Source organism: Macaca nemestrina, chromosome 9, assembly GCF_043159975.1.
Source record: "Macaca nemestrina isolate mMacNem1 chromosome 9, mMacNem.hap1, whole genome shotgun sequence".
NCBI lineage: Eukaryota > Metazoa > Chordata > Mammalia > Primates > Cercopithecidae > Macaca > Macaca nemestrina.
Genome location: NC_092133.1, coordinates 116,796,690 through 116,816,319, shown reverse-complemented (window position 1 = coordinate 116,816,319; position 19,630 = coordinate 116,796,690). Strand labels below are relative to the sequence as shown.

The following is a 19,630-nucleotide window of genomic DNA, read 5'->3' as shown; positions in this document are numbered from 1 at the left end:
TAATCCTTTAAATCCTTTGTGTACATGAAGACAAAATTCTACAAGAAAAAAGAAAAAAGAAAACTGCAATCCGTGCAGAGATGCTTGAACTGAAAGAAGAAAAAAAAAAAAAAAAAAAAAAAAAAAACAAGCTAAATGAACTGTCTTGCATTAGCTTACTATACTACAGTTAAACCATACTCTAAACACATCCATTTTTAGAGACAGCATCTCACTCCGTTGCTCAGGCCGGAGTGCAGCAGAGTGATCTGGGCTCACTGCAACCTCCACCTCCTGGGTTCAAGTGACTCTTGTGCCTCAGCCTGCCAAGTAGCTGGGATCACAGGTGTGTGCCACCATGCCTGGCTAATTTTTGTGTTTTTTGTAGAGACGGGGTTTCACCATGTTGTTAAGTCTGGTCTTGAACTCCTGACCTCAGGTGATCTGCCCGCTTTGGCCTCCCAAAGTGCTGGGATTACAGACATGAGCCACCACACCTGGCCAACATATCCATTTTAAAATTAGCTAGTAAATCATTGAATTCAATGTACTATTAATTTAATTCTCAAAGCAAAATAGAAAACATGATCTATCAAAATAAAACCATGAATTCTGCTATAATTTTGAACATACTAAGTAAATTACCTGGTGTATTTTAATAGCTTACAACTTTAGGGTTAAAATGTTAAGGGTTTATAATGTTTTGGAACTTCATACAATGTGTTTGCTTGGAATGAAAACTCCTGGATGACAAGACTGTAAGTTCTATAAGTTTGTGCAGAATTCTTTTGACATGTAAATTTTAAACAAAACTTTTACATGATTTCATGATTCCTACCTTCTAAACATTTAGAGATTTTCTCCAATCGGACTGGCATGTGAAAGTAAGAAAAAAAAATCAGACATACAAATATTAATATGTGCATAATATATCAGTTGATGAATTTTAAAATGGGTAAAATAGTCCAACCTGAGGTTACATCAGAACTCTTGCCACTCTTTTTGTCCTCGACAATTTCATAAAATGGACCTATGACACGCAGCAATTCTTCAACTTTCTCAGTCATTGGCATAGTTTCAATAATCTGTAATCAAAAGAAACAAATACTGTGAAATCACAAACTCTTAATTTGATCTCCACTAGTATCAGATAATTTCCTATTTCCAATTTGTCAATAATTTTAAGATTTGACATTCATAATACACTCTCTGAAGGATCTACATTAATTACATACTTTTATTAATGTATACACACTGTGGCCAGGTGAGGTGGTGGCTTATGCCTGTAATCCCAGCACTTTGGGAGGCCAAGGTAGGAGGATGGCTTGAACCCAGGAGTTTGAGACCAGCCTTGGCAACATAGTGAGACCCTGTCTCTACAAAAAAAAATTTTTTTTAATTAACCAGGCATGATGGTGTGTGCCTGTGGTCCCAGCTACTCCAGAGGCTGAGATGGGAGGATTACATGAGCCTGTGAGATCAAGGCTACAGTGAGCCATTATGGCACCACTGCACTCCAGGCTTGGTGACAGAGTGAGATACCATCTCCAAAAATTAAAAAATAAAATAAAAGGAATCCTTTTAAAAAATGTATATACACTCCTAGAAAAGCTTCAAGTATATTAAAGATCTAAAAGCGTTCTCATTTTGAAGACTATTTTACATGAGCTTCATGTAAAATTTTATACAATAACCTATAAATTGTGTATTAAAAACTAGGGGGCAGGGTACAATGGCTCACACCTGTAATCCTAGCACTTTGGGAGGCCAAAGCAGGAGGAGGATGGCTTGAGCCCAGGAGTTCGAGACTTGCCTGGGCAACATAGTAAGAGCCCATCTCTACAAAAAAAATTTTGTTTAATTATCCAGACATGGTGGTGCACACCTGTAGTCCCAGCTACTCAGTAGGCTGAGATGGAAGGATCTCTTGAGCCCAGGAAATTGAGGCTGCAGTGAGCCATGATCACACCACACTGCACGTCAGCCTAGGCAACAGAGCGAGATCTTGTCTCCAAAACAATAAAGGAAACAAACAAACAAACTAGGGGCTTTCATTAAATGAAATAGAAAACTGAAGTTAGAATAAAATTATGATGTCTGTTCTTTAACAATAAGGTAGCATAGAATTTCTAACAGGGCACAAAAGTAAAGTAGGAAATGGCAATCACTTTCAGACACCTTCATAAATATGGGCCAGTTTAGAATCATCAAATTTAAAGAGCAAGGTAAATTAACTGAAAAGGTATTTAAACAGCCATCAATTGGTGACTGATCAAAGAAACTAAAGTACTTCTAGATTTGAAATATTTTGCAGATATTAAAAAGAATAAAGTCAGCTCTGTGTGTGCTAATCACAGTATGTTTAATATGTTACCAGGGGCTGGGCTCATGCCAGTAATCTCAGCACTTTGGGAGGCTGAGGCAGGAGGATCACCTGAGGTCAGGAGTTGGAGACCACCCTGGCCAACATGGTGAAGCTCCATCTCTACTAAAAATACAAATATTAGCCATGTTTGGTGGCATGCACCTGTGATCCCAGCTACTTGGGAGGATGAGGCAGGAGAATTGCTTGAACCCAGGAGGTGGAGGTTGCAGTGAGCCAAGATCGCACCGCTGCATTCCAGTCTGGGCAACAGAGTGAGACTCTGTCTCCCAAAAAAAAAAAAAAAAAAAAAGATACCAGAACTGGCTCCTTCGCTCCCTCCCTCCCTTTCTTTCTTTCTTTTTTTTTTTGGAGACAGAGTCTCACTCCATCATCACCCAGGCTGTAGTGCAGCAGTACGATCTCAGCTCACTGCAACTTCCACCTTCCGGGTTCAAGCAATTCTCACCTTCAAGCAATTTCAGACACCTTCATAAGTGATTCACCTACCTCGGCCTCCCAAAGTGCTGGGGTTATAGGTGTTAGCCACTGCGCCCAGCCAAAACCCTAAAATTATTGTTCAAACAACATGCTTTTATTTCTAAACCAGATATAAGATGGATCATCAGTGGTCTATGGTAGTCAGCAACTCTGATAGGATTTTGATCTGAGACATGCTCATCAACACCATTCCCCACCGTGTTGTATGCGTAGGAGGAGGTTGTTGAGAGAGATTACACAGAATGAACTATGTTAACAATAACTGGTTCTAGTGATTATAATTTAATTTTACAGCTTGGAGTAAATTATCTGATTGTTGCTCCTCTGAATGTACTGTGAAAGGAATGCTTTAATCACAAAATTTCTTTTTGCTAAAGGAAACATTTGTTATGAGGCTACGGCTATGTGAAGGAATGTTTTATTATTTATTATAAATATCTGAGCTGTAACATATTTGAATTATAATAATAATTCTGAGAATCAGATTCAAACCAGGAGAAAGTTGTGACCAAGTCACAACTAACAAACGGCAGAGAAACAATTCGAACATAAATCAGCACCCTTTACACTATCCCACGCCGCTGTAATATCAAGACTTCAGTTAGCAGAATCTAGTAAGCCAATCACATACCACATCCTGACAAGCAAGCAACATCTCTATTTCTCAAGGCTTATTAAAAGATCTCTTTCTTAACTTCGTCCTTGTTTTTAAGGCTACTAAATTCAGCATCTGGATTTCTCATGCCCCACAGGGTAAAAGAGTAAACTGTGGACTTGAAATGTCAGCATGAAATAAAAGGAGTATCCATTGGCACTAAGGAAGTATCAACTGAGTAATCATTCTGTCAACAAACCAGAATGTCAGTAGTTAATATAGTGAAGACACAGTAACCAAAGCAAGACACATCCAAAATTGATGAGGTTACTCTCTTTGGTTTTTCTTTTTCTTTTAGATTCAGAGGGTATATGTGCAGGTTTGTTATAAGGGTATACTGTGTGATGCTGAAGTTTGGGCTTCTATTGATCCAGTCACCCAGTACCCAATAGGAAGTTTCTCAGCCCTTGCCTCCACGCTTTTGAAGAGGTTATTCTCTGAGGAAGAAACTTTAAACATACACAAACCAAGAATGATCTCAGCCATTTGCAAAATTATCTCCCTTACACCAATGTTGAAAAACACGAAATGGTGTACATGTACGCACATGAGATATAGACCACAAACACACACACACACACAAGCAGACACAGACAAATCTCAGTCTAGGTAACTACTACCTACCCTCAGAGAAGGTGTTATCTAAACCACCCTTGTCCAATCTGCAGTCCTCAGGCCGCATGTGGCCCAAGATGGCTTTAAATACCCAACACAAATTCGTAAACCTTTTTTTTTTCTTTTTTTCTTCTATAGAGACAGCGTCTCACTCTGTTGCACAGGCTGGAGTGCAGTGGCACAATCTTGGCTCACTGCAGCGTCTGCCTCTGGGGTTCAAGCAATTCTTCTATCTCAGCTGCCCGAGTAGCTGAGACTACAGGCATACACCATCATGATCGGCTAACTTTTTGTATTTTTAGTAGAGACAGGGTTTCACCATGTTACCCAGGCTGGTCTGAACTCCTGACCTCAAGAGATCCACCCACCTTGGCCTCCCAAAGTGCTGGGATTACTAGCTGGGATTACAAGCGTGAGCCACTGCGCCTGGCCCAAATTCATAAACTTTCTTAAAACATTATGATTTTTTTTGCAATTTTTTTTTTTTTTTAGTTCACCAGCTATTGTTAGTATCCATGTATTTTATGTGTGGCCTAAAACAATTCTTCTTCCAGTGTGGCTCACGGAAGCCAAAAGATTGGACATCCCTGGTCCAAAGTTACAAGTTAACTATGCTAACTTAATATATTATAACCCAAGCAAATGAAGAATGTTTTGACAGAAATATCTGGTAAGCTGCATGGACACCAGAAAAGCAGCATCCAAAGCACAATAATTCTTCTAGGTCTATCCAGCACTTTTCCTCAGTGACAGACATCATTTCTAGATGATGAAAATATACTGGAAAGGTGTAGATATACTCTAAGAAAGCGAAGACTAAATTTCTCAGGCTTTTTTGGTCCAAAATGACCACATCTCTTAAAGCCATCCAAATCCCAACGCTCTACTCTCTGTACAACAGAATCACTAATTCAGTCTCCCAAGCGCTTCTAACCTTTTGAAGAGTGACCTAGATATCAGTCCTGAATATGCTGATCACTAGAAGCCTATCACTCACTCTAAGAAACTAGCATTCGTTTTCCCCCTCAATATGCAAAAGATGTTTACTATGAGTGAAACCTTAAAACAAAAGCCAACCCTCAGTACTCAGAGAAAGTTGGTGTTCTTGGTGTTCTACAGTTGTTGAGCTATGGACTAGACCCTCGGCCATAGTAACTTTCAGGTTCCTTGTTTCCTTCCTTCCCTTCCCTCCCTTCCCTCCTTTCCATCCCTTCCCTTCCTTCCCTCCCTTCCTCCCTTCCTCTCTTCCTCCCTTGGACTAGACCCTCAAGCCATGACAACTTTCAGGTTCCTTGTTTCCTTCCTTTCTTCCCCTTTTCCTTTTTCCCTTCCCTTCCCTTTCTTTCCTTTCCTTTCTTTCTTTCCTTTCTCTTTTTCTCTCTCTTTCTCTCTTTCTTTTCTGAGACAAGAGTGTCACTCTGTTGCTCAGGCTGGAGTGCAATGGTGTGATCTTGGCTCACTGCAACCTCCACCTCCTTGATTCAAGTGATTCTTCCGTCTCAGCCTCTCTAGTAGCTGAGATTACAAGCGCCTCCCATCACACCCAGCTAAATTTTTGTATTTTAGTAGAGATGGAGTTTCACCATGTTGGCCAGGCTGGTCTCTAACTCCTGACCTCAGGTGATCTGCCTGTCTCAGCCTCCCAAAGTGCTGGGATTACAGGCATGAGCCACCACGCCCGGCCGAGATTCCATCTTTAATGGGACCATTCTCTAATCCTCCCTGTATTACAGCGATTATCCCAATCTCTTAGAAATCCTGAAATAATTAGTCTGGGGTCATCCTGGGGCATTTGTATTTTTTCACAAGATCCCCTAGTGATTCAAATGTGGAGCCAGGGTTGAGTACACCTATCTCTTTTTAAATTCAACAGACATAAGGCACATGATTCAAATGTTAGCTGAATACTCTGGAAATCCCCAGAAGATAGCCTAAATTTGTACCAAAAAAATAGAATTTTGGCCAGGCATGGTGGCTCACGTCTATAATCCCAGCACTTTGGGAGGCCGAAGTGGGAAGATCACGGAGTCAGGAGTTTGAGATCAGTCTGGCCAACACAGTGAAATCCCATCTCTACTAAAAATACAAAAGATTAGCCAGGTGTGGTGGTTTGCACCTGTAATCCCAGCTACTCGGGAGGCTGAGGCAGGAGAATGGCGTGAACCGAGGAGGCAGAGGTTGCAGTGAGCCAAGATGGTGCCATTACACTCTAGCCCAGGCAACAATGCGAGATGCTGCCTCAAAAAAAGATAATTTTATACGTCTATAAATAAACCTTATTGAATTAAACATGCATTTCTCTTACCCCTCAAGCCTCATTACTTTCCCTCAAAGCTAAAATCCTATTACGTTATATTAAAATAATGTTTTATTCTATCAAGTTTTTCAGTGACATTTTATGGGACACTTTATCAATTATGAAAAGCAATTTTCTACAAAACATAATTCTATTATGCTAAAATAGTTTTTTTTTTTTTAAAGAGATTCTTGCTCTGTTGCCCAGGCTGCAGTGCAGTGGTGTAATCTCGGCTCACTGCAACCTCTGCCTCCCTGGTTCAAGTGATTCTCCTGCCTCAGTCTCCCGAGTAGCTGGGACTACAGGTGCATGCCACCACACCAGGCTAATTTTTTTGTATCTTTAGTAGAGACGGGGTTTTGCCATATTGGCCAGGCTGGTCTCAAACTCCCGACCTCAGGTGATCTGCCCGCCTCAGCTTCCCAAAGTTCTGGGATTGCAGGCATGAGCCACCATGCCTGGCGTTAAAAGAATTTTTTATTCAATCAACTTTCTCAGTGATATTTTATGGGGCAACTTAAAAATTATGAAAAGTCACTTTCTACAAAACAGCATTCATTATAAAATATAAGTTAAATTAGTAAGATTGCTGAAACCTCTGACTGCAAAGACATAAAATGAGATTTATACTCTAAAGAATAATAACAGTGACAGGCCAGGCGCACAGTGGCTCATGCCTGTAATCCCAGCACTTTGGGAGGCTGAGGTGAGTTTATCACCTGAGGTCAGGAGTTTGAGACCAGCCTGGCCAACACAGTGAAACCCCATCTCTACTAAAAATACTAAAAATTAGCTGGGCGTGATGGCATGTCCCTGTAATCCCAGTTACTTGGGAGGTTGAGGCATGCACCATTGCACTCCAACCTGGGCAACAGAACCAGACCCTGTCTCAAAAAAAAAAAAAAAATGACAAAGACTATATTTAAGGAGATAATTTAACAAGTGCTTCAATTAGTAAATTATTGAAATTAGAATAAGTCCCAAATTCAATAATCAAATCTTTGGGATAATGTACTATCCCACAAGATTATTTAGAAACATGCAATTTTATTGACTGATAGTCATAAAGCTAAACTCTAAAAATAATTCAAAAGAGTAATCAAATTTTCAATTTATGCGTATCTTGATATTTTTAGGTTTACCTCTAAAACTGCACTGTAAACTTTGCCATATTCACAATATGCAATGAAATTTTTAAAGTCTGAATGAAAAGAAATAAATTATTTTAATTAAAGAAGGAGTTACAGGTATTTTAGCAGCAATATAGTTTTAATCTTTCTTAGGGAAAAAGGCAGAAGACACATTGCTTCATCGTCCTCCAACTAAAATGTGGCTATACCATTAATTAACACAATTGAATAGGAAAAATGGGTAAATTTTACTTAATGTGTCAATTCAACTTTACATTATAGAAGCATATCCTAAAAATTATAAAGAAATTTAAGGTTAAAAAAAAAGAGAGAGAAATAGTTATGAAACCAAAAGGCTTTCGATTATCTTTCTTTCTCTGCTTTTGAAAGGCCTATCTGTTGTTGTGTTATTGACATAGTTAATAGCCAAAAGAACTAAACTCTGCCCTTTGTTACAAAGTCTACCAAATAAAAACTGCAAGAAGGTAACAAAGGGCATGACTATAAGCAGTGTAGAAGAAATTAAAAAAATAAAAAATAAAAAAACTAGTCTAAATCTAGTAATAACAAATAAAAATTACTACCAAGATTAATACCATCGAATCATATGGCAAAAAACTATTCTTTTTTACAGATTTTCTTTATGTTCAAAGATAATTTGTTTAAAATTATCAAACTTAGATTTCACAACCTCTGATCCATGTCTAACATAAAAATGGTTAAAGTCTCAGCCGGGCATGGTGGCTAACACCTATAATCCCAGCACTTTGGGAGGCCAAGCAGGTGGATCACCTGAGGTCTGGAGTTTGAGACCAGCCTGGCCAACGTGGTGAAATCCCACCTGTACTAACAAAACAAAAATTAGCCTGGTGTGGTGGCGTGCACCTGTAATCCCAGCTACTTGGGAGGCTAAGGCAAGAGAATCTCTTGAACCCAGGAGGCGGAGGTTGCAGTCAGCCAAGATCATGCCACTGTACTCTAGCCCAGGCAACAGAGCGAGACTCCATCTCAAAAAAAAAAAACAGGCCGGGCGCGGTGGCTCAAGCCTGTAATCCCAGCACTTTGGGAGGCCGAGGCGGGTGGATCACGAGGTCAGGAGATCGAGACCATCCTGGCTAACATGGTGAAACCCCGTCTCTACTAAAACATACAAAAAACTAGCCGGGCGCGGTGGCGGGCGCCTGTAGTCCCAGCTACTCGGGAGGCTGAGGCAGGAGAATGGCGTGAACCCGGGAGGCGGAGCTTGCAGTGAGCTGAGATCCAGCCACTGCACTCCAGCCTGGGCAACAGAGCGAGACTCCGTCTCAAAAAATCAGAAACAAAAACAAAAACAAAAACAAAAGTCTCTAGGATCATCTTTAAAAGTCATGATTTCTTCATATACTTGCTCCTCAAAAGAATGCCTTTGACACACTTAAAAGAGCTAGTTAAAATGAACTTCCCTGCTTACTAGTTAGCAGAGAACCTGAAAACTTATGCTTCTGAGGATCTATGTACTCACAGAAAAAAACTTATCTTATTATGCTTCTGAAGGATCTATGTACTCACAGAAAGAAACTTATCTTATTATGCTTCTGAAGATCTATATACTCACAGAAAAAAACTTATCTTATTATGCTTCTGAAGGATCTATGTACTCACAGAAAAATGTGACTTCTTACAGAATTCCAGTGATGAGAATACCTACCTCAATTTATGAGTGAAAACTGGCATGAGAACATTATTGAACTAAGTAAAAAGCTCCAAAGCAGAAATACTTTCAAGAGAGTCCAGCTACTTCCTAGACTCCTGAGTAAGAGACTTCAATATTTTCAAAGATTACTATTTCTACACTTCTTAAGAAGTTGACGATAGAGAAAGATAGGGGAGATTAAAAATCAAAAAACGGGCTAGGCGCAGTGGCTCATGCCTGTAATCCCAGCACTTTGGGATGCTGAGGCACGTGATCACCAGCCTGACCAACATGGAAAAATCACATTTCTACTAAAAATACAAAAATTAGCTGGGCGTAGTGGTGTGCACCTGTAGTCCCAGCTACTTGGAGGCTGTGGCAGGAGAATCACTTGAATCTGAAAGGTGGAGGTTGCAGTGAGCCAAGGTCGCGCCACTGCACTCCAGCCGGGGCTACAGAGCAAGACTCCGTCTCAAAACAAAAACAAAATAAAACATCACATCATTACAGTGTTATATATCTTAAGGAAAAAACACTTATCTTAAGATGAACTTTAATGAAGCAGAAGAGTCCTAATAAACCCAATAATCTAGATTCCATTGTATAACATACTACAGTCTCCTTAAAGCAAAGCAACTAATTTGTCTGATAACCAAATTAAATTAGAGCTGCTCTGAATTTTCATTTTAACTGTGAATTATTTTCCCTACCTTTTTCATTTCTTCAACATATGCAATCATGGCTTCCTCTTTGGTCATATCACCCAGTGAACTCCAAGCATCCCTAGAAATGAAAATATCCACATAATGACAAAGAGACATCTGATTTTTCACTGCTCAGAATACAATTTATAGTTGATGCTATAGGGTTACTAATTAAAACAGGCTCTACTTAAAGCCATAACAGGATTGTCTTAAATGTGCCACCATGAAGAAAATTATCACAGCAAATAAACTAGCAAATTAAATAGTATTTAAACAAATAAGCATATAACCCATCTATATAGTAATATACCAGAGACTACAGACTATTCATAAATATTTGATAAGAACTCTTCAGTTTTTATATTATTACAAAGAACAGTAACAGAAATAAACATTTTAGAAGACTACATTATTGCTTCTCAGGCTTTCGCTAAGATCAAGTGTACAAGACTACATTAATTGTCACAGGCATATTTTCTTTTTCTTTTTAATATAAATTTCTCAATAGGCTTTCCGGTAAAGACCAGAAAGCCTGCTAGAAAAATTCTAAAAGAGCTGTAACACTCAGGCATGGTTTTTTTTTTTTTTTTTTTTTTTTGAGATGGAGTCTCGCTGTGTTGTCTAGGCTGGAGTGCAGTGGTGTGATCCTGGCTCACTGCAACCTCCACTTCCTGGATTCAAGAGATTCTCCTGCCTCAGCCTCCTGAGTAGCTGGGATTACAGGCATGCGCCCCCACACCCAGATAATTTTTGTATTTTAGTAGAGATGGAGTTTCACCATGTTGGCCAGGCTGGTCTCGAACTCCTAACCTCAAGTGATCCACCGCCTTGACCTCCCAAAGTGCTGGGATTAGAGGGATGAGCCACTGCGCCCAGCCAGCCATGTTTTAAATGAATAGACATTTTGGTTAAAAGGTTCTATTAATTTAAATAAGAGCCTAACTTGTACATTTGAACTGAAAAAGGAAATGGTTTCTCACTTCTAGGATACTGAAAATGTGAGAGACAGGAAATTTTTAAACCCCTAAATAATAATAGTTCTTTCAAATTTTTGCCTGACGTGTAAACCCTTTTTATATGTTTTTCCCCGAAGGTGTTTAACTCCACCAAAGGTCAATTCTAGGGGGAAACATGAAGCAAATAATTAAATCTTCTTAAAATGGGTAAATCAAATCATATTAAATAATATTTAATACTACTAAAATTAAGTTATATTAAATAATAACATATTACTATTTCATTTAACCTGTTATTTTATGACAATTCATAAAGATCTTAAAGGAAAGTAGAATACTAAGAAATCTTAAAACAAGCTTAGGCACTTCCAATTCAGGGTGAAGAAACTGAACATCACAATGTGTGGACAAAAAACAAACAAATACGGGCTGGGTGCAGTGGCTCACGCCTGTAATCCCAGCACTTTGAGAGGCCAAGGTGGGCAGATCACTTGAGGTAAGGAGTTTGAGACCAGCCTGGACAACATGGTAAAACTCTGTCTTTACTAAAGACACAAAAATTAGCCAGGCGTGGTGGCACGTGCCTGGAATCCCAGCTACTCGTGAGGCTGAGGCAGGAGAACTGCTTGAACCCGGGAGGCAGAGATTGCAGTGAGCCAAGATCGCGCCATTGCACTCCAGCCTGGGCGACAGAGCGAGACTCCGTCTCAAGAGAAAAAAAACAAAACAAAACTGGTGTGGCATGGTGGTTCACACCTGTAATCCCAGCCAAGGCAGGTGGATCACTTGAGACCAGAAATTTGAGACCAGCCTGGGCAACACAGGCAAACCCCGTCTAGGAAAAAATTTTAAAAATTAGCCAGGTGTGATGGCACAAGCATGTGGTCCCGGCTACTAGGGAGGCTGAGGTGGGAGAATTGTTTCAGCCCAGGAGGCAGAGGTTGCAGTGAGCCGTGATCGTGCCACTGCACTCCAGCCTGAGTGATGGGAGTGAGACCCTGTGTCCAAAAAAAGTGTGGGTTTTAAAACATGCTTCACCGCCGGGCGCAGTGGCTCACACCTATAATCCCAGCACTTTGGGAGGCCGAGGCAGGCGGATCACCTGAGGTCAGGAGTTCAAGACCAGCCTGACCAACATGGAGAAATCCCATCGCTACTAAAAATACTAAATAGCCAGGCGTAGAGGCACATGCCTGTAATCCCAGCTACTCAGGAGGCTGAGGCAGGAGAATCGCTTGAACCTGGGAGGCAGAGGTTGTGGTGAGTTGAGATCACCCCATTGCACTCCAGCCTGGGCAATAACAGCGAAACTCCATCTCAAAAATAAATAAATAAATAAAACATGTTTCACCAATTAGCATATTCTGTTCATAATGTACAGTCTAAAATGGACTTTTCTCAGACATTTGTGAAGGTTTCAATTGTATTAAGAATATCAACTGTTACTCAACTGGGAAAACAGCACGGACAGGTACGGTATCTGTGTCTATAATTCTTTTAATTTATAGTTTATAATTCTTTTAAGTATACTTTTTTAGTTTAGAATTCTTTTAAGTATACAAAAAATCAAATTTCTATTCAATTACAGTAGGTCAGAAGTGATGGCTTAGAGAAAAAGTTAGCGTGGCAGTACCTGAGTCATATTCCTAGTTACTTATTATCTTCAAGGCTCAACACAAACAAGGAAAAGCCATTATTTTTCTTGGAGGCAAAAGAGGCAGTTAAAGTTTGTTTCTTTAACTTAGGTAGGGAGTTGCTCTTGCCTTAAAAAAAAAAAAGAGAAAAACTCCATAAAAGTAAAGATTAACTGAAAATGCTTCTTTATCTTTGATGTACCTATCCCTTTTGGTTTTACTATTTTTCTCTCCTCCCCAAGATTTTCCTATTTGTGTAAAATTGTACTAAGAGCACCTGGAAAGGCTGGGCATGGTGGCTCACGCCTGTAATCCCAGCACTTTGGGAGGCCGAGGTGGGTGGATCACCTGAGGCCAGGAGTTTGAGACCAGCCTGGCCAACATAGTGAAACCCCGTTTCTACTAAAAATACAAAAATTAGTTGGGCGTGGTGGCACATGCCTGTAATTCCAGCTACTCAGGTTGCTGAGGCAGGAGAATCACTTGAACTCAGGAGGCAGAGGCTGCAGTGAGCCGAGATCCTGCCACTGCACTCCAGCCTGGGCGATAGAATGAGATTCTGTCTCAAAAAAAAAAAAAAAAAAAAAAACCTGGAGGATAAAAATTGTACCCAATACCTAGATACCTAGGACACTTCCTGCACAGAATAATGTATAACCACTTAAGTAACAGCCATATGATAATTATGTCATTAAAATTTAAATTCTTGCATAGCTCTACACAAAAAATTACCATTTATATCTTCCAATAGGATCCCAAAATCCAGGCCTTGAAAGTTTACAGGGTCCTTCAGTTGCCTGCTTATAGAAGCTATAAAATTTAAGCATCATTTCATTTGTTGGCTGGAATGAACCTGTTGGAAACACACATTAAATACAGATCACCTGGGGAATACAACTGATAGATAATCTAAGGTTATAATTAGCTTAGCTATACTAATAGTGATTTTATATTGCATTAATACTTTAGATAATGATTTATTTCTATCTTATAGAAACAAAAGTTATGGTTCTGTCAGTTGTTTGCTTCTTTGATTTCAAAACACTCTGAGATTTTAAACTTTAATAGCAACGCCTAAGATGGTTCAATAAATAAAACAATACATGAATAGACATGCAGTACATACAACCAAAATAACCAGCAAATGTCTCTTTAAAAACATACTAAAATATAGAATAACTATTATTAATCAATTGTAATAAGGTATTTTTATTCAAAGATTATGACAAATCAAAACTGACTAGCGTAAGTGAAAAAGTTACATGTACATTCTGCCAAATTTCAAATTCTCAGTAGATAAGGAATTTGGGGCTAAAGCCAAAGAGTATACACTATGGTAGAAAAAGAATTAATCTAAGACAAAACAGATATCTCACTTCCTATCTCTGTAATTTTGGAGACATCAATTTGATGATAATTCTTCATATATGTTTCTAGCATATCTATAACTTTTCTCATGTTTAAAACTTTTAAATTGGCCAGTTGTGGTGGCTCACGCCTGTAATCCCAGCACTTTGTGAAGCTGAGGTAGGCAGATCGCCTGACCCTCAGGAGTTCAAGGCCAGCCTGAGCAACATAGCAAAACCCTGTCTCTACAAATAAAAACAAAAATTAGCTGGGTGTGATGGCACACCCTGTAGTCCCAGCTACTCAGGAGGCTAAGCAGAGAGGATCTCCTGAGCCTAGGGAGGTCAAGGATGCAGTGAGCTGTGATCATACCACTGCACTACAGCCTAGGCGACAGAGAAAGACCCTGTCTCAAAAAAAAAAAAAAAAATTCAAATTGTATAAGCAAGTGCCGTAAGTTGTAGTATTCTCAATAACTGAAAAATTGGAATATTTTTATATTATTGTTAAATTATTGTTTTATAATAAATGTTTAAATAATTATGATATATAAATGTAACAGGACAATATATAACTGTAGCCCTAAAAAGTTATATTGTAGAAAAATATAAACAATGGTATAAGTTCCACGATCTACTATAAATTTAGAAAAATAAGTTTAAAAACAACATATATAATATGATACATTTTGGCAAATATTTATATACATAAAAAGTACAGTAGAAAGATAAATATAAAATGTTTAAAGACTATCTCTGAATAGTAAGTATACAGATTCTTTTCCTTTTCACTTATCTGTTTTTAAAAAAGTTTTAAACATCAGTGTATATTACCTTTATAACAAAATTATAAAAATAAAAATAAAAATTGTAACAAGATTTTTTTAAAGTTTGTAAATTGCATAAGCTAGCAGTTTATAAGACCTGTGTGGGCTGGGCACAGTGGCTCAAACCTGTAATCCTAGCACTTTGGGAAGCCGAGGCGGGCGTATCACCTGAGGTCAGGAGTTTAAGACCAGCCTGGCCAACATGGTGAAACCCCGTCTCTACTAAAACACAAAAATTAGCTGGGCATGATGGCGGGTGCATGTAATCCCAGCTACTCAGGAGGCTGAGACAGGAGAATTGCTTGAACTCAGAAGACGGTGTTTGCAGTGAGCCAAGATCACACTACTGCACTACAGCCTGGGCAGCTGAGCAAGACTTGGTCTCAAAAAAAAAAGCTGTGGAAATTACCACACAGATAAACTGAGAGCTGGTATTTCAGGTTTGGCCGAGAGTACATAATTAATTCTCAAATCACTATAACAATTATCTGTATAATATATGCACATTTAGGAGTACCTAATAGATACAGTGTTTTAATGACATAAACCTTTATAAAGCAGAGGGGAAAAAAAGGAGAAACCACAGTTTAAAACGGTTGCTTATTTAAATAACACAAATCTAAATTTAAAAGATCAAAAGTTGCCAGGCGCGGTGGCTCAAGCCTATAATCCCAGCACTTTGGGAGGCTGAGACGGGCGGATCACGAGGTCAGGAGATGGAGACCATCCTGGCTAATGTGGTGAAACCCTGTCTCTACTAAAAAAAAAAACAAAAACAAAAAACTAGCCAGGCGAGCTGGCGAGCGCCTGTAGTCCCAGCTACTCGGGAGGCTGAGGCAGGAGAATGGCGTGAACCTGGGAGGCGGAGCTTGCAGTGAGCGGAGATCCGGCCACTGCACTCCAGCCTGGGCGACAGAGCGAGACTCCGTCTCAAAAAAAAAAAGAAAAAGAAAAAAAGATCAAAAGTTTAATCTCAAAATATCTTCAGTAAGTCAACCAAATAAGTTTATTGGCTTAGGTGAATGATATTAAAAAGACCCCAAAACCGAGATCATTTATCGAGTGTAGTCTGTGTGTAAGACACTCAAGTAAGATTTCTGTTCTCAAGGTGCTCATACATGATGTATTTAATATGTATTTGAAATATTAGCTAAGAATTTAAATTTTAAAAGGTTAAGGTCATACCAAACATAGATGCCATCGGATTCATTACTATTTCAGGCCTTAAATAAGGATTGAGCAACAAGGAACAAAAAACTCCAAGATCTTGCTCTTCGTATAATGATTCAAAGCAAATCAAATGGTTTAAAAGTAGTATTACAAAAATATTTATAATTCATTATAACAAACTTCTGCTTCAATTAATATCAACTTAGTTTCAAGGGGTAACAGTATACTGGATGTTGTCCAACACAGTTACCACTTGATAGGGTATCTTTTTTTTTTTTTGAGTTGGAGTCTGGCTCTTGTCACCCAGGCTGGAGTGCAATGGTGCAGTCTCAGCTGACTGCAACCTTCACCTCCCAAGTTCAAGCGATTTTCCTGCCTCAGCCTCCCAAGTAGCTGGGATTACAGGAGCCGGTCACTACACCCAGCTAATTTTTGTATTTTTAGTAGAGGTGGGGTTTCACCATGTTGGCCAGGGTGGTCTTGAACTCCTGACCTCAGGGCCTGTCTCAGCCTCCCAAAGTGTTGGGACTACAGGTGTGAGCCACCATGTCTGGCCTGATATGTTATCTTTTTTTTTTTTTTTTTTTTTTTGGAGACATAGTCTCTGTCACCCAGGCTGGAGTGCAGTGGTAGGATCTCAGCTCACTGCAAGCTCCGCCTCCCCGGTTCATGCCATTCTCCTGCCTCAGCCTCCCCAGTAGCTGGGACTACAGGCGCCCGCCACCACGCCCAACCAATTTTTTGTATTTTTAGTAGAGACGAGGTTTCACCGTATTAGCCAGGATGGTCTTGATCTCCTGACCTTGTGATCCGCCCGCCTCGTGATCAGCCCGCCTCGGCCTCCCAAAGTGCTGGGATTACAGGTGTGAGCCACCGCACCGGCGGATAGGGTATCTTAAAACTTTGCAATACCTTCTTAAATGTTATGTAAATACAAAATGTACTTTATACGGGTTTCCTAATAAGGAATGTCAACAGGGATAGTGGCCTAGAGACATCAGTCTAGCTTTACCAGTTTTCAAAAAACTATAAAAACGTGTGCTTTAGGAGAAAGTGTAAACATACTACTTACATCAAGCTCTTAGAATCATACCTTTCTATGAACTCTAATAATCAGGGACTTAAAAAATCAATACCTAAATAAATTTATGTTATTTCTTTATATTTTGTTTATTCTTTCTTATCTTTCAGTCCCCCGTATGTCCTCCTGCAATAGAATGTCTGAAATTACAAAAGGTTCAGACAACACCGTAGAAGGAAAGAAATTACAAATGCAACACTATTTTGTGTGTATTTGTTTTAAAAACTTCCTGAATTTGTATTTAATTTTTACTGAATGATTTGTGAATATTCATTACCTAGCCAGATGATAATTAATGAAAACAGAAACCATGATATTAAATACTATAGTTGTATTCCTAGCTTTACAATTGTGGCACAGTAGTAGTACCTAACATTACTTTCTAAGTATGTTTATTGGGCCAGGCGCGGTGGCTCACGCCTGTAATCCCAGCACTTTGGGAGGCCTAGGCGGGCGGATCACCTGAGCTTGGGGGTTCAAGACCAGCCTGACCAACATGGAGAAACCCCGTCTCTACTAAAAATACAAAATTAGCCGGGCATGGTGACGCATGTGTGTAATCCCAGCTACTCGGGAGGCTGAGGCAGAAGAATCGTTTGAACCCGGGAGGTGGGGGTTGCGGCGAGCTGAGATTGCACCATTGCACTCCAGCCTGGGCAACGAGAGCGAAACTCCATCTCTAAATAAGTAAATATGTTTATTGTGAAATATAATTCATATAATGTAGAAAGATATGAATTGAAAAGTACGCCTTCCTCTCTAAGACTCTGCATTTAGAACAGAGAAAAATATTTAACTAGTAGCCAAGAACTTCGCATTGGTCTATGACATAAAATTACAAATTCAAAAAGCTCTGCAAATCGTTAACAGGGTTAATATGAAGAAAAACCACACCCACTAGTCAAATTGCTGAAAACCGAAGATAGAAAAGAAATCTAAAAAGCAGCCAGAGAAATAACACATTATATACAAGAAAGAGTTCAGCAACTGGAATGACTTTTTTCTCACAAGCTGGAAAGAAGGTCCAATATGAATATAAAAAAGAGAACCTGATAGAATGGAATAGCAAATAAAAAGGTAGAAAATATATATTTATTAAAATAAAGAGAAATTATTTCACAACTGACTATATTCTTTCCTTTCTGTCCCTTCATATCAAAAGTTTTCAAAAGGCTTCAGCTGGTAGACCCTATGAGTGTGTGGCATTAGGCACCCCAGCCTAGAATTTTGTTTTTGTTTTTTTGGCTTTTTTTTTTTGATACGGAGTCTGGCTCTCTGGCCCAGGCTGGAGTGCAGTGGCACGATATCGGGTCACTGCAGCCTCTGCCTCCTGAGTTCAAGCAATTCTCCTGTCTCAGCCTCCCAAGTAGCTGGGACTACAGGCGCACACCACCATGCCCGGCTAATTTTTGTATTTTTTAGTAGAGATGGGGTTTCACCATATTGGTCAGGCTGGTCCTGAACTCCTGACCTCAGGTGATCCACCCACCTCGGCCTCCCAAAGTGCTGGAATTACAGGCGTGAGCCACCCCGCCTGGCCCGGATTTTTTTTTTTTTTTTAGTATACACAAATCCGCAGTCATTAAGTGACAAGACTTCTGTTTTCAACAATATGAACTACTTAAAATCTGGATATTATATTTTTCTCCGGTTTGGAAGATCAAACGTTAATTAATTCATATTCAATAGCTCCCCTTCCACTACATGGCTCCTACACGGAAAAAAAAAGTAGGCTAAATAAACAACACTAGAACCAAAAAGTGAAAAGAGGTAAGCCGGGGCTTCGGGGCTCTCTGCAGCAGACGTCTCCAGCCGGGGCCCAGCGCACGTACCATTCTTCGGCAAACTCTGGATCACCTTCACTGCCGCCTCAAACCTGGTCTCGTGCACGGATCTCGTGTCCGCCATCTCCAGCTGCCAGCGTCGGCCCCGGTCCCAAGGTCTGTCGGCGGGAATCAGGCAGCAGCAGCACCAGCTTTCCCAAGAGCCTGCATGAAACTGGAACATGGAGCGCAGCCGCGGATCAACATGCCCCAAAGGGAGGAGGCCCGGGAGCGAAGCGGGTCAGTTTGTTCCCCTTTGCCCTGCCCTATCCAGGCCACACGGATCGAAGCGGCCAGGCTCCTTCCTCCTCCCCCGGGGCGTGACTAAGGCCACAAATCCAGCCCGCGACGACAGCAAAACAACTCACCGAGAGGAAGAGCATGTCTAGCAGAAGACAGAGGGGGTCCGGGCACCGGTGGCCGCGGAGCCGCTCTCCCACCCTGGGGACCCTGGCGGAGCAGCCACACCCCCCATTCCGCTGGAGTCCGTCTGTCAGTCCGTGCCCTCCCCACAGCCCCGCCCCAGAGTCACCGGAGGATCCACTGGCGTCGCCGCCGCAGCGGCAGTGCGCAAACCCCACCCACTCGACCCGCCGCCGCGGCGAGGACGCGCGCGGTCCGTCTGTCCCCAGAGGAGGGTTCGGGAAGCGAGGAAAGGAGGAGAGAGAACCTTCCAGGGGGCCACAGTCCCGGCTCGGTGCGGAGAGCACCCTGTGCGCACTTTTGTTCAGAAGGGGGAAACCGAGGCCGGACCTATGTGTCCGCTGTGGCAGCCGGGTGGACAAAGTGCGCGCTGGGGATGCGCGGTTGGGTTCTGCGCCTGGGCCCAAAGCTGCACTCGACGGCACCGCTGGGCAACAAAAATGACTCTGCGGTCCC

The 19,630-nt window shown here is 40.7% G+C and overlaps 1 protein-coding gene and 1 non-coding gene across 3 annotated transcripts in view; both read right to left on the bottom strand.

Annotated features, from left to right (window-relative positions):
• The window catches only part of LOC105479993 (acyl-CoA binding domain containing 5), a 47,083-nt gene extending 27,833 nt beyond the window's left edge, over positions 1-19,250 (bottom strand). The window contains exons 1-6 of one of the 2 annotated variants that reach the window (XM_011738380.2): positions 19,120-19,250; positions 18,761-18,926; positions 13,237-13,357; positions 9,921-9,993; positions 950-1,064; positions 818-850 (exon numbers count right to left, since the gene is read on the bottom strand). In XM_011738380.2, the coding sequence (XP_011736682.1) occupies positions 818-850; positions 950-1,064; positions 9,921-9,993; positions 13,237-13,357; positions 18,761-18,926; positions 19,120-19,134 (523 nt within the window). In that variant the 5' untranslated portion in view covers positions 19,135-19,250. The remainder of the gene's footprint in view (positions 1-817; positions 851-949; positions 1,065-9,920; positions 9,994-13,236; positions 13,358-18,760; positions 18,927-19,119) is intronic. The other variant, XM_011738381.3, reaches the window with a different exon arrangement.
• Positions 10,419-10,480, bottom strand: LOC112426401 (U7 small nuclear RNA). Its single transcript, XR_003017702.1, has one exon. It is a non-coding gene; the product is annotated as a U7 small nuclear RNA (small nuclear RNA).
• Positions 19,251-19,630: the final 380 nt, after the last annotated feature.